The 14,616-nt window shown below is 40.6% G+C and overlaps 1 protein-coding gene across 2 annotated transcripts in view; it reads right to left on the reverse strand.

Annotated features, from left to right (window-relative positions):
- Nsun3 (NOP2/Sun RNA methyltransferase 3) overlaps positions 1–14,244 on the reverse strand; it is a 51,220-nt gene extending 36,976 nt beyond the window's left edge. For both annotated transcript variants that reach the window (XM_031364200.1, XM_031364199.1), the window contains exons 1-3: positions 14,134–14,244; positions 13,188–13,297; positions 3,574–3,917 (exon numbers count right to left, since the gene is read on the reverse strand). In XM_031364200.1, the coding sequence (XP_031220060.1) occupies positions 3,574–3,917; positions 13,188–13,297; positions 14,134–14,145 (466 nt within the window). In that variant the 5' untranslated portion in view covers positions 14,146–14,244. The remainder of the gene's footprint in view (positions 1–3,573; positions 3,918–13,187; positions 13,298–14,133) is intronic.
- Between the last annotated feature and the right edge of the window lie 372 nt (positions 14,245–14,616).

Consider the following 14,616-nt stretch of genomic DNA (forward strand, 5'->3'; position numbering starts at 1 on the left):
AAAAAAAAAAAAAAAACAAGAAAAATGGTAGCTGCCTTGAAAACAGATTATTTGAAAATATACTTTAGAGAAAAAAGAAGTAAATAAAAGCAGGGTGAAGGAAGGTTGAGGGTGAAGATAACCCATGAGATTTTGATGTCACTCATCAAATATGAGTTGCAGGGGTTCAAGAAGGAAGTGAAAATGCCAATGGGGTAGGACAGACTTCTAGAAATCTCCCTAAATTTAGAGGAAGATTTAAGAATCCAGACACAGAGATATCAATAGTCACGTCAGATTCAACACAACCAAATTTACCTTGAAATACTTTATGAACAAGTATTCAAAAATTAAATAAAGACACAATACTAAAAACAATAGAAAAATGAAAAAAAAAAAAAACAACCAACTAACCAAACAAACAAAATGCCTACAGGTATGAAGTCCTAACTCAAAGGGCAAACATTAATAAAAGTTCTAATATTTCCTGCTACTGAAAGTCAACCAGATGTGTACACTGTACTAGGGCAATAAGAGAGTTTCACTCTGCATGGGTTGCAGCCATTGTGGAAAAGTTTGACCACGCCACTCTGTTAAGCTGCTTCATTCCTGGTTAGCAGTTCATGTTTACATTAGAATCACAACTGTTTGCTCTTTTCAGTAAAAAATAACTTAATGCAAGAGCTGGGTTTTTTTAAGGTTTAGTTATTTTTATGTATATGAGTACTCTATTTGCCTTCCAGAAGAGAACACTGGATACTATTATAGATGGTTGGGAACTACCATGTTGTTGCTGGGAATTGAACTCAGGACCTCTGGAAGAGCAGTCCGTGCCCTTAACTTTTGAGACACCTCTCCAGCCCTGCAAAAGCTGTTTTAATTTAAAAGAAGAAAAAAAAAGAAAAGAAAAAGAAAAGGGAAGAGAAGAGAAGGAGAAAAAAAAAAGAGGAGGGGGAGGAGGAGGTGGTGGTGGTGGTACAGGGGAAGGGAGCTGGTCACCAGATAGATAAGCAGACTAATTCTTCAATCATATAAAACCCTTTCATCAATCAAAGATAACCTTGTTGCCTAAATAATGTCCAGTGTAGAATAAAAAAAAATTGCTGTATAAACTGCACCTTTAATCCCAGCACTTGGGAGGCAGAGGCAGGCGGATTTCTAAGTTCGAGGCCAGCCTGGTATACAGAGTGAGTTCCAGGACAGCCAGGACTACACAGAGAAACCCTGTCTCGAAAAACCAAAAAAACCAAAAAAAACAAAACAAAAAAAAAAAACAAACCAAAAAACAAAAAAACTGCACACTCTTAAAATCACCATCATTTTAAGTTTTGCTTTTCTATAAGCAGCAACTGGCATTACTTCTGCATTCCACATGTGAATACCATGGCTAACTTAATTTGGGCTTTAAACACCAGCATGAAGACACCAGTGCCTTGTAGGGAACCTTTATCATTAGTCCCACTTAGATGGAAAGCTCCTTTCTTTGGAACACTGCTGGTAGTTCTCTGCCCTTGATGTAAGACTCTCTCCCTCTTCAAAGTCTACCTTTGAGTTCCAGAGCCAATCACCATCCTCATTACAAATGTGTAAAGTGTCTATAACCTACAAATGAAGTGATTTAAGGTTAAAATGCCACTTGTCAAAATGTTAATAGATTCAGATACTTCTCTTCCATCTTTTACAATATTCAGCATTCTATACCTAAAATTAATAAGCTTGTAAGAGTTAATATAAGAGCATATCAAGGAACATTTAAAGAATGGACATAAAACAAATACTCCTTAAATGATTCCAAAAAGCTCAAATTATAAAAATAATAATGTTGCCTTACTAAAATCTAGACTTATATTCATTTTTATCTCTTATGTCAAAACACAGAAAACTGGGTTGGAGAGATGGCTCAGTGGTTAAAAGCACTGATTACTCTTCCAGAGGTCCTGAGTTCAGTTCCCAGCAACCACATGGTGGCTCACAGTCATCTGATGCCCTCTTCTGCTGTGTCTGAAGACAGCTATAGTGTACTCATATAAATAAAATAAATCTTAAAAAAAATACAGAAAACTTCAGTTTCAAAGTCATATCCGAAATGTAAAACATACTAGGTATTTAGGTGGTTTTTTTTCTCCTAAATATCAATATCTGTATCACTGCCAAATATATCTGTATCAAGCCAAAATGTGGCTTCACATTTTGAATGTTTGCAAAAACTTTTATTTTAACAGCACATGTTGTCAGAGGAAGAAATAAATTAGCAGTCTACAAGCTATAGTATGTAAGTCCTAGGGAAAAATAGTACCTTTCTAAGAGACAGGAAAGCTTGGAGGATCTGAACAAATCATTTTTTAGATCATCCATTTTGTAAAGATATCTCCTTTCACATGGCCATTCAACAAATTTGCAAAAGAAGCAAGTTTTTCTCTCATCCATAATCTTAAGAAAAATGTACTACAGTTTAGAAACCTCCAGTACTTAAGAGACTGGAGACAAGGCTCAGCTAGCAAGAGCTCTTGCTGTAAAATGATCACCCACATTAATATAAGTTACAATGAAATGGATTTATTTTATGTGTGTATGTATGTGTGTGTGCACATGTTTGGTTGAACAAGCATGTTGAGGGAGCAGAGGTTGGTTTGGGGTATCTGTCTGTCTCCACTATAGCCCCAGGGACCTTCCTGCGACTCCACCTCCTCAGTGTGAAAATGACAGGTACAAGCCAATATGCCTAGCATTTTCTTTTAAATGTGGTGCTATGAATACAAGCTTATTAGGCCCTCATGTCTATATGGCAAACACTGTACTGGCTGAGACACATCCCCAGCCCTACACTTTACACCGAAATTAGCAATAATGATGTCACTATAGAGGAACTTACTGCATTGTCTAGTACTATCTTATCTTCTCTTGCCACATGTGGTCATGAGAACTTGACCTGTGCCCTAGGCATAAAATCATTTAAAGACCTCTAAAAAAAATACTAGAGCATAAAATACTTCATGTAGCACCTTTGTTGTGATTATGTGCTCTAGGAATATTGCCTTAGGATTCTGAAAAATGTCAAATTAATTTCGCCTCTTATGGCTCTTTCAAGTGAGAATATTAAAAAACTTGAAACTGTACATATTACATAGTATACATCTACTGAACAGGACTGTACAGTCTATGGAACACAATGAAACAATTTAAAGTGGATTTCTGTGTGTTTTCAAAGAGCAGACAATAACATGCAGACAAACCTCTCAAGTATAAGAAGCTCAGTGGCAGAACACTTACTCAGCCTCAGAGAAACCCAGAGTGCCATCCCCAGTGAAGCTACACACAAAAAGCACATGAAAATCTCCAAACCCTTCTCAATTAGCCTACCCACACTCACTCATTCTCTGGGAGATGTGTGTGCCCTGAATGGAGTTCTGCAGCAGACAGTGCTCTTTCCCATCCCTCCCGAGCTGTGTTTTCATTCCGACTCATGGTATACTCCCATTACTCAGGATTCCTAACCCTGCATCCTCATTTTCACACCTCTCTTCATCAGTCTTCCAGGTACTGGAAATACTGAGGCATGAAACAATGTGGGGGTGCAGGCAGAGCAGACAGTACCTGGATAAGCACATTGCAGCAGAGCTACGGATTTGCCCCCAGGAGCAGCACACAAGTCCAGGACTGTCTCCCCATCCCTCAGTTCCAGAGCCAGTACTGGGAGAAGAGAAGCAGCATTAAGGAGGAAGTACTTTTTCAAGTTTCCAGTCTGATGTCGTTCTGAAGGCATTCGGTCTGGAGTTCGGCCGAGGTAACACTTCATTGATTGAGGATAATATGGTAAAGCCCCTTGAAGGATTGTGTGAGAGCCCCTCACATGCAAGGCCTTTTCCAGTTCAAAAGGATAATTGAATCGGTTGAAGAGGACGGCATATTGCCACAATGACGGAGATATCAGAACATCCCTGTGACAAAAAAATGAGCAGTAAGTGAGTATTAGTATCATGAACTAGTACATTTTAAAGATGAATAGGGTGAATGTGGTCATAGGTTTACACTTCATTTACCTGTGATTTTTCAGATAGGATCTGTAATGGTAAATCTGGACTTCCAGTGTGACTGGGCTGAGAAACAACTGCATTTAGTACTACAGCCCTCTGGCTGTTTCTGTGAGATGACTAGTTTCTGAGGCATTTGCCTAATTGATAGATTATCCCTGGTGGGTTCATGCACTGTACCATAGTGGATATGATGAAAAGTCAGGTGTGGGGCCTGGTTGGGAGACAGGCATCAGTAGGGCTGTGTCCTGTGGATGTAAATTTTGCTCCAGCCCCTACCATTTCCTTTTCTATACCCAGGCCCTGACAATGTGAGTGACTTTGTCCCACTCATCATGAACTGTCACTTCTGAATCTATGAACAAAGTAAATCTATCCCTTTATAACTAACTCTGTAACAGCAAGATAAAAATCTGACTAATTCAGGACTGGTCTTCCTCATTTTTCCTTTTGCCTCATAAGGCTGGGATGTTGTTCACCCTGACTTTATTTAAAAATACGATTTTATTCATCTTAGCTTATTGTAAAACTACTTTCTATTAATTAATGTATGAGGATTTGCAAAGAGACTGAGAAGAAGGCAGAGGGTGAGACCTTGCTTTACAAACATGAGGACACCCAGCAGCCAGGTACAAAGCCAGAGAGGCTACTGAGGTGGGAGGGAGGCGAGCTCCTTGGCTCTTAATAGTCAGCTTCCAGTTCAATGAGAGCCTATCTCAGGGCTGTAAGACTGAATGCAACAAAGGAAGACTCCTGAAGGTCTGCTCTAATCTCTGCATATATGTGCACTGATACAAACATCTGTACAAATATGTGCAACCACATACTCACAAGCATGTACCAAAGACACCAGACACCTGCACACGAATACACACACACACACACACACACACACACACACACAAAATGTTCTGTGGTACCTTAAACTGTAGACAATAAAGGAATGTCTCACTTACTGTAGCTTCCAGACCACTGAAATCTTGCCCTCCAAATGCAGCATGCCTAGAATTTACACAGCTTCAGTATCTATCTGCCAAAAAGTATTTTTGTTGGGGATGGAGAGATAGCTCGGTAATCGTTACAAGTGCTTACTGATCTTGGAGAGGACACACATACAAGTTCAGCACCCATATGGCAACTCACAACTGTCCATTCAGAAAGTAAATCCAATGCGCCTTGTTGGCCCCCGAATGCTCCTGCAACAGGTGATATACATAAACTGTGCAGATGCAAATTTAATTATTAATAATAAATCTTTCAAAAAACAAAATCCAGAAAAAAGTCCTATTTCTGTGTCAGTACTTGCACAAAGACGGGTTTTCCTTAGTTATGAAACTTAAGGCCAAGGATTCTTTACAGTAGAGGGGAAAGTACTATCACAAAAATGATGTGTTGGAAGGGATGAGCATTAAGCTCTTCTCCAACAATTGGGGTTTGCAAAATTAACATTGGAGAATTCTGCAGTAATAGAATTAATGAGATGACAAGAGGCTCAGATGATATAGATCCAAGGGCGACATAAACAGCGCCATGGACTAATGGCGCAGGGTTCCCCTGGATCACATGATACAGATGCAAGGATGACATAAACAGCGCTGTGGACTAATGGTGCAGCTTTTCCCTGGCAGCTCACCTTCCTACTTTTGCATTCCATCCAACAATTAGCTCTCTTGACAATCACAAGCACACATCACTGACAGATGATGCAGCAGGAAACATTTAATTTATTTACTAGCTGACCTTTCCGGCTGAGGTTTTTGGGAGCCTCATTAACCATAGTCAATTAAATAAATTCCAGCTGCTACTCACCCTGAAGTTGCTTATGTGAGCAATGGATTGAAAGGTAACACCTGTGACTCATGCACGCCACGTGAATTTCAATTACTGCCATAACGTGCAGTGCTTTCCCTCTCACTGCTTCTTGCTTACTACTGCGGACCGTACATCTATTTCATTTACTTTGCCACTGGATACTACCTGGCGTTACTGCTTCAGTAGGATAGGGCCTGAAATTTTTTGTTTCTTTTAAAGAAAACTGGTGACTTATTTGTGTGTGTGTGTGTGTGTGTGTGCAAAAGTGAAGGGGCATACATACTTCATTGCGTCTGTGGAGGTCAGAAGACAAGTTCTGAGAGTCAGTGCTCACTCATGTTCCACCTTTCTGGAGGCAAGGTCTCTGTTGTTTGTGCAGCTGCACTTAGTACCCCATGCCAGTCAGCCCTCCAGTTTTCAAGCAATCCTTCCTCCATCTTGCTGTACACTACTGAGACTGTACATGTGTGCAGTAGCATTCAGTGGATCTGAACTGAGGTCAAGCTTGCTTAACAAGCACTTGGACCCACTGAGTTATCTACCTGACCCAGGTGGTACAATGACCCCTTCTCTAAGAACCACACTTCAGAAACTACAGCTTTAACACAGACCCCAAATTGAAATTGAGGAAGTCATTAGAAATTTTCTGAATGTGTATACCACTCATATGCCCTAAACTAGATGTGAATTTGCTCAGTGTTGACAGTCATGTGCAACAGCCTGGATTAAATCAGCTTACACCAACCACACATCTATTAACAAACAAGGGGTACTTCTTAACTGTCTGGCCTCGGGCACAGTATTTCTTTTCTTCAGTACTCCAAAAATATTCTTGGCTTTTTATTATTACAAGGAAGTCTTAGGAATCAATTGATCACGTAAAAAGAATTTGTAATCCAGAGGTCATGGCACATACATCTAACCCCAAATTCAAGAGGCTGAGGCCAACCTGGGCTGTATATTGAGTTCCAGATCAGACTGGGCTAGAGTGAGGAACCTCCTCAAAATTAGAGGAAATGTGGTGGAGAAGTGGGAGGAGTGGAAGGGGGAGAAGCTTCAGTCTGTCATATTGTATGAGAGCATAAGTAAACAGAAGTAAAAGAAGCATGTCCATAGAAAGCTCAATAAGGACTGTATTAAAAGCATTAAACTTGGAGAATTCACACCTTCATGGCAGTCTTTCCAACGCCAAGCAGTATGATTTTACTCATTAAAATTTTCTTTGCGTTCTCTTAGTAATGTTAGTGATCTTACTTCCTGTGAAGAATACTGGCAGTGTAGGATACCCCTGGCTTCTGTCCGTTATCTAGTATGCTCACTGATGAGAACACAGGAAGGAATTTCCAGGACAAAGGCAGCAACAGCACATGCACATCTGGAGGAGGAGCTGGCTGTGGTCCTGCTGGATGATGTGGGTACATGGCAACAGTTAAAACTGTGTATGGAGCTACTCACAGAATTAAGAATGAGAGAGAGAGCCTGATCAGACCTGAAAATAGGCACTGTGGTGGTGACACAGAAATCTTAAGAAAATATTCTCCTCTGCTTTTGAACTAAACAAAATAAGGTCTCATTAAAATAGGTGAAATCAGAGTCCCTCATGATCTACATCTAGACCTCTTGAACTGTTTGAATTCCCATGAAAAGCACTCTTTTGAGACAGAATGTCTCTATAAAGTCCAGACTAACTCTTGCTTCAACTTGAGTGCCTAACATGAATGGGTGCCCCTGAAACCCTGCTCCTACAACATTAAAAGTACACAAGGAACAGTGCTGGGAGTGGCTATCCTGGTACATTGAGGCAGGCCTATTGTTCAACAACAGAAAAGGCATACTGCACAGGAACAGCTACAAGTGGAAGAGCTCAACACAGTACTGCTAGGAGCTGCTGAGGCTCGGGCATCTGAGCCCAAGAAAATCCCACCATATGTCAATATAGGACTCTCAGTTCCCCTGGGCACGTGGGTATTGGAGCAACTTGACACCTGTCATTATCCACTTAAGGCTCGTGTATTAATACTTCTTCAATATATTTTTTATGCTTGGGAATTTTTTTCGTCATTTTTATTCACCATTTTATTCACTACTGCCTGGCATGCACACTCATACATGCACTCCATGTGTACTATTATGCTATTATGTTTGCTCTCCCTGTGTCCTTACATTTATATGTGTAAAAATGGTAAATTCTAGATTCCATTATCAACAACCTTAGTAACATTTACTTAGATTTTGGTATGTATTAAAGAGAAGAGTAAGATTTGATAGGAACCTGGTATCTTAATGGAAGAAGCTTTTGCTTCCACATATCCATACACAATTATTCTTTGTTAGAATGATTCAGGTTTCAAAATCAATTTTATGTCTATGTTGGACTTTTATAAAACAGAGAAAATTACCACTTAAGTTAACTAAAACTCAATATGTTTTGTTAAATTCAATATACTTTTCATGTTTCCCACTTTGAGCTCTTCTGAGTTATATCTCCAACATCTCCCAAACTGTTACTCATTCATCACCCAAACTATATTAATGAGCTGTCGACTACTGCTCTCTGGCTGTGTGGAAGTGCAGCACTGGAAGACCTCTCAGCTGTCAGACAATTTCCCATCTAGTTTCTAAGCCCTGACACTGACGTCCCACATCTTGGGTATCTGTACATTTTGACATTCTAGAGAAATATTTTAGAAATGCCTCAAGAGATTAAGATCATCTGTTGTTCTCACAGAGGACCCAGGTTTGGTTCCCAGCATCCACATGGCAGCTCACAACCACCTGTAACTATGGCCCCAGGGATCTCATGCCCCTTCTTCTCAGCTCCTCAGGCATGAAGCACTCACATGATGCATAGAAACACAAATGCAAGCTAACTCATACATGTATAATAAATTAAATAATCTAAAAAATTATTTTAAAAAAGGAAATGCTATATAGAAGTGAAAATGGTACATTGTGCAACTATGTCTTTTGTTTTGTTGCATTTTTGTTTCTTTCTGGTTATAGGAGAACCAGAGAAAGGCAAGTTGAGAAAGCATTTGGGGAGCTGGGTGGGTACTCCCCTAAAAGGGCTCAGAGACTGTTGGGACTTGCTGTGACTGTCTGTCCCTATGAAAGTTTTTGTGACTCGCATTTCTTATTCTTTTTTTGCTTTGTTTTGTTTTGTTTTTTCGAGACAGGGTTTCTTTGTGTAGTCCTGGCTGTCCTGGAACTCACTCTGTAGACCAGGCTGGCCTCGAATTCAGAAATCCACCTGCCTCTGCCTCCCAAGTGCTGGGAATAAAAGCGTGCGCCACCACTGCCCGGCACGCATTTCTTATTCTTACTGCAACATGACAAGTCATTGTCTTCCTGCTAAGCTTTACTCATTCATCCTCTAAATAGTACTATGCTTTGGCCATATGCTGTTATCTATTTACAATATAACTTGTTTATGTTTACATTTCATGTAAAGTGACTTTAAAGGATAGCACACTAAACTTGTACACAGGAATGACTGACCTTTGAGAAAGTCAGTGACGCCACACGAGCAGCAGTCATTAGGTTGGCCTGCCTGTCGTATGGGGTTCATAACAGTAGCACTAACTACTACTTGCTGAAGCTTCTGGATAATGTAAAGGAATCAGTTTTATTCAAGTATTTCACACCTATCCCTCTTTCTCTATTTCTGGTGTCCATGATGAAAGCCAGGGTCTCTCATAGACGCTGACTACGCACTCTACATTGAGTTATACCTTAAACCCTGTAATTACTATTTTAATAAGTCTAGCACTTAAAATATGAAAATGTTGAAATAACACATATTGGACATGTGTTATTTGGTAATATAATCTTTATTTAGCTTTTTTGTGACATTCTTTTTCTCCTGCTATTCTGTTCCTTACCAAACCTTCCTCTTCGGTGATGAAGCTAAGCTGACAGTTGCTATGAGTTTGAATTTCCAGGGTTGAAAAACATAGCAAATCCTTATACCAGTGTCCTCCCTGTCCACTAGAGGGTGTTCACTGATCCACTTTGAAGATTGGTCTCAGAAACGAAGGACTCATGGAAACACTCTGAAGTTGTTTCAAAGGCATTTTGTCTTTTGTCTTCACAGATTTTTAACAACGGGCTAACTTTTCCTGGCAATGCTTCACAGGTGTTGTCTCAGACCATTGGCAAGTACAGATATTTACATTACCATCCGTACAGTAGCAAAACTACAGTTATGAAGTAGCAACGGAAATAACTTTATGGTTAGGGGACATTACAACATGAGAAACTGTATTAAGAAGGTCAAAGCATTAGGAAGGTTGAGAACCACTAGTGTATTTGTGGAAATTCATATTCTCTTCTGAAATAACTATATGGCATATATACTATTTTGCCTGTCTTCCACGTAAGGATAGTGTGGTAGAGATTTTCAAAAACTTATCTACATTATATGCTACAAGATGCTGAGAGATTTGAACCCACACTCTTATAAGGAAGGAGGGGGCAGAATATCAAGTACCAAAGGCACAAAGGATCCTCTTCACCCCTACGATACGCGGTTCAGGTGTTAACACCACACATAGTGGAGCTTTCTTAGAAAGGCAGAGCACAGAAGGTAGCCTAGGGTGGATAGGTGACACAATGAAGCATGGCAGCACTGAGAAGCAGCATAACAGAGTGACTAAGAATAGTCTGCAGGCCCTCTCCAGATATATGATATGTACTCACTCACAAGCTATTTGACCTCTGTATATCTCCATCTGACTACCTGTGAGTGTAAATTACCGTACCTCACCAGGCTGCACAGAGGGCTGGTGATGGTTTTAAAATTGTGCAGACAATGCCATGAAAGGAGGGAACACAGTGCCCTGACAGTGTGGGAACAGTTTTCAGCAATGGGAGTTAATATTGCTGACCAAGCATGCTCACAAAACCTAGGTATCCAGCTCTCTTTTGGTGTTCTGTCAATGTCTGACTGTCCATCCTTACCAGTCAACTTTAATTAGATGCCAACCCTTCTGGCAGGGTGTTCCCTTATTTGTGGTCTACAGCTCCCTTGTTAGACTAGCAGGAGTGGCACAAATCCCCAGGTAAACACCTGACTCTTATCAGGGCATTATCAGTACATTTCAAGGACGCAGAGGTCACCTCTAAGGAGCTAAGCGGAAAACCCCAGACCTACTTCCAGTAAAGTTTCTTTATTACAGAGACATAATGGAGTAAGGAAATGAGACTCACAGTGATGCCTCCAAAGGAGAGAACCCAAGTCAATCCTGAGAGCAGCATGTTTAGAAGATAGCAATAACATGCGCCCAAGTATCCTGAATGGGAGAACTAAGAGTAATGGCTTGAAAACAGAAGCGATGCACTCAGTCTGGAAAGGAACTGCTTAGTGTGAGATGCCATCACATGGATGCAAATGTAAAGTTCTGCTTCATGTACAGCCTTCCCTGGAAGCAAGTACAGCACAAGCTTCCCCACTGCTACAGAAATCTGAGAAATGTGAATTCCTTTCTAGCAGAGGAGGGGGAGAATGCCGGTAGGAAAAGTACTTAAATGAAGGGTAACATTCTGTTTGCAGATAGCTATAAAACAAACATAGAACTCTGTTCTTACTTCCCTAGGCTACCTTCCATGGTCTACCTTTCTAAGAAAGCTTTTACTTTGCCTATGGCAAATTTAGTACATGTTTATGCAAAACTTAAATTACCATGACATCCTACCAAAAAGGCAGGTAGAGCAGAAGGCACAGCTAATTACATGGCTTTGAGGTTCACTGCTCATTTTGTTTAGGGTCAAATAGTAATTTATAAATCTTTCTGGGTATATGAAGTAGAAAATCAACTCATTACAGGTTACGAATAGCCAGGTTACTAAAAAGCCTTCAAACAAAATACTTCTTGCAAATCTTTTGTTTTAAATCATCCAAGAATGCTAAGTATATCCCAGGAATGAGGCACAGTACTGTCAGTAGTGGGAGACTGGAACTCAGACAGAATGGGCAAAAGTTCCAACTCTATTTACTAACTTGCTAAATGAATTTAGGCAATTTTTTTTTTGCTACAGACTCAAAAGAAAAACAAAGTACTTAAGTAGGTATTATTTGAACATAATACCTACCTACAAATGTAATATGTACGACTCTTTAGAAATTCCATATGAATGACTACCTCTGCATTCAAAAATCCTCATGAATTCATTATATACTTCACTATTCACGATATTCATGATACTCATAAAATGTAGCATTGTTGAAACAAGAGTTGCCTTTTCATTTTGTAGTATGTTTCCTAAATATATTAATGTCCTAAATTCATCTTTGACCCACCTCACAGTTTATAAGACTTCATCTTTGTTCCAAAATATGCTTAAAGTTGTTCTATGAAAAGATATACCTACTGAGTTCACCTCTGAGCTAAGTTTCGGACTATCCAGTCACACCACTTTTTCATCTCTGCTGTGCAAGACAGACTGGCAACTTTCCCTCAGCCCTGAATGTTTGGTTCCTTTTGCCAAGTTAATTCTAAAGTCATCAGTAGCTTTCACTGGCACCCACACACCACAATTAATAAAATACTCAATTATTGATGCATGTTTCTGGAATGTTTAAGGTGTCCCTCCCATTTACTTCTCCCATGAATAGACTATATGTTAACTAGGCAGAAGTACTATATTGTTCTCTGTATTCCAGGGAGTATCATATATACCAATCAGGGATTCCATACAAAGCCATTCCCATCAACAGCTAAAATTCATCAAAGCACAAATCATATTTGTCACTTTAAAAAAAATTATCCAGTTTATTTCAGGGAAATGGAGTACAGCTGAGCATGGAGATCAATGGATAAGCTACATTCTAATCCCTGCTCTGGGGATATCAAGGGCCTTCTGTCCTCACCAATTCAATCATGGTCACTTTGACACATTTCTGCATTAGAGGCGTATTTAGATTGGTCTGTCCATGTGCACATATGCTCCAGATACAGATGTAATGGTGATGATAACTGCCAAATAAAGCATGACTTTAGCTTAGATGGAGAAACACGGACTTGGGCTAAGGGCTTGTTAGTTTCTGAATTTCAGTTAAGTTAGATATCTTCGAAGTTAGGATTTTTATTACAGCACTGTTTTAAAATGTAGTGCATCCCCATTTTACAGGTAAAAGCAAGTGCTTGAGAGGGCATTCAATTTTACTCTCACTAAAGCGTTTTCTTTTTACTATCTGTCCCTCATTCCTACAGTTCAAGCAGGAGAGGGATGCCAGGTGATTCCTTCCCATCAGAAATGTATAAACTCTTCCCTCCAAGACTGTGCCTCTCTCAAGGAGTTATTTACTATGTACTTGCACTGTTCTCTCACAAAGTATCAAGAGACAGACAGACATATCATACTGACCTTACTGTACTCCAGGCATCCCCAAGTTCTTTCGAATACTGTTTGTCAAACTGATCCAACACAACTCTGCATAGCTGTTTGGCAAGCTTCCCCTCTGATTTTGCTTTCAGCTATGATATAAGAAAAAGTTGCTGACAACACACTGTGATATCACACATTTATTGACATTTGACACTGACATTCAATTTTCTTTATATCTCTATTTATTCGTGGAGACTTTCATACACACATACAATAAATATACTTTGATGACCACGCACCCACACCACTCCAACTCCGCCCAGACTCTCCCCGTGGGTTTCCCTTCCAACTTCAGGTCCTTTAAAAAAAATCCACTCGGACCAATTAGGGCTGTGGTTATGTACACGGGGGTGTGGAGCAATAACCCACAGAGAACTAACTCTCCCGCGGCTTCAGCCAGCTACAGCCAATAGCTAATCAGCAGTGGGGCTTCGCGCTTTTAAAGAAATGATTTTTAAAATGTCAATTCCTGCCATGGAAGCAATTCCTTACTTGCAACAAAAATTATTTCATCGATGTTCCACCTACTTATGAAAATGGTGTTTGTTTCTCGAAGTGGTCATTACCCAAGTGTAAGGTGAATCGATGCTAAGGAGAATTCAGAAGCCATCAAGTTTATTGTTTTGTATTGTTTTTTTTTTTTTTAAAAAGTGATACTGTAGATTATATCACCCCGGCCGTTTATCTACGGAAATAAGCATCGCCCTAACTTTCTGGATCGCCCTTCATCACCCGCGCAGTGACAATGTCGCCTGCGCCTCAGCGCCGACCCCTAGCCTGACTGTCCAGTGAAAGCGGACGGACAGAACCAGAACCAGGAACACGCTCAGCATGGTTCCGGGCTTTGGTCAGCGCGGGTCCCATCCCCGTCCGCCCTGTCTCTCGGCGGCTTCCGTCCGGGGCGCTCGCCGGCTGAGAGCCTCACCCGAGTCAGCATGGTCCCGCCTGAGCTCGCAAACTACAGTTCTGCGTTAAGAGTTCGCGGAGGAACATAGCGAAAAGCCACACTTCCGGGTCCTGCTAGGCGGTCACGGGCTGGCTCGCAGTTCCTGCTTCTGGTCTCGCGAGATTGTGGTTCAAGCTACCAAAATCTCGCGGGAGACTCAGGTCCCGCGAGAGGCGGAGACGAAGCTCTCTGTCTCCTTCCCCGAGCAAAGGATCGAGTCTGGGTAATGGATTACAGAGTCACCCTTCGCGTCTCTGCTCATGGAGTCGAGAGAAGACCCTGGTCATTATTAGGTCGTCAGTGTTTTATATCCACAGGCATAGGCCACGATGTGAAAAGCGGTAAAAAGATTAAATCACTCCTTCCTTAGAATTGCTGGAGGTGATGCACCTTTAAAATGGGAAGTGTTCAATGGTAGTTGAAGTATCGACTATTGCTCCCCACTGAGACTACGGGGCAAAT

This window comes from Mastomys coucha, unplaced genomic scaffold (assembly GCF_008632895.1).
Source record: "Mastomys coucha isolate ucsf_1 unplaced genomic scaffold, UCSF_Mcou_1 pScaffold12, whole genome shotgun sequence".
In the NCBI taxonomy this organism is placed as follows: Eukaryota; Metazoa; Chordata; class Mammalia; order Rodentia; family Muridae; genus Mastomys; species Mastomys coucha.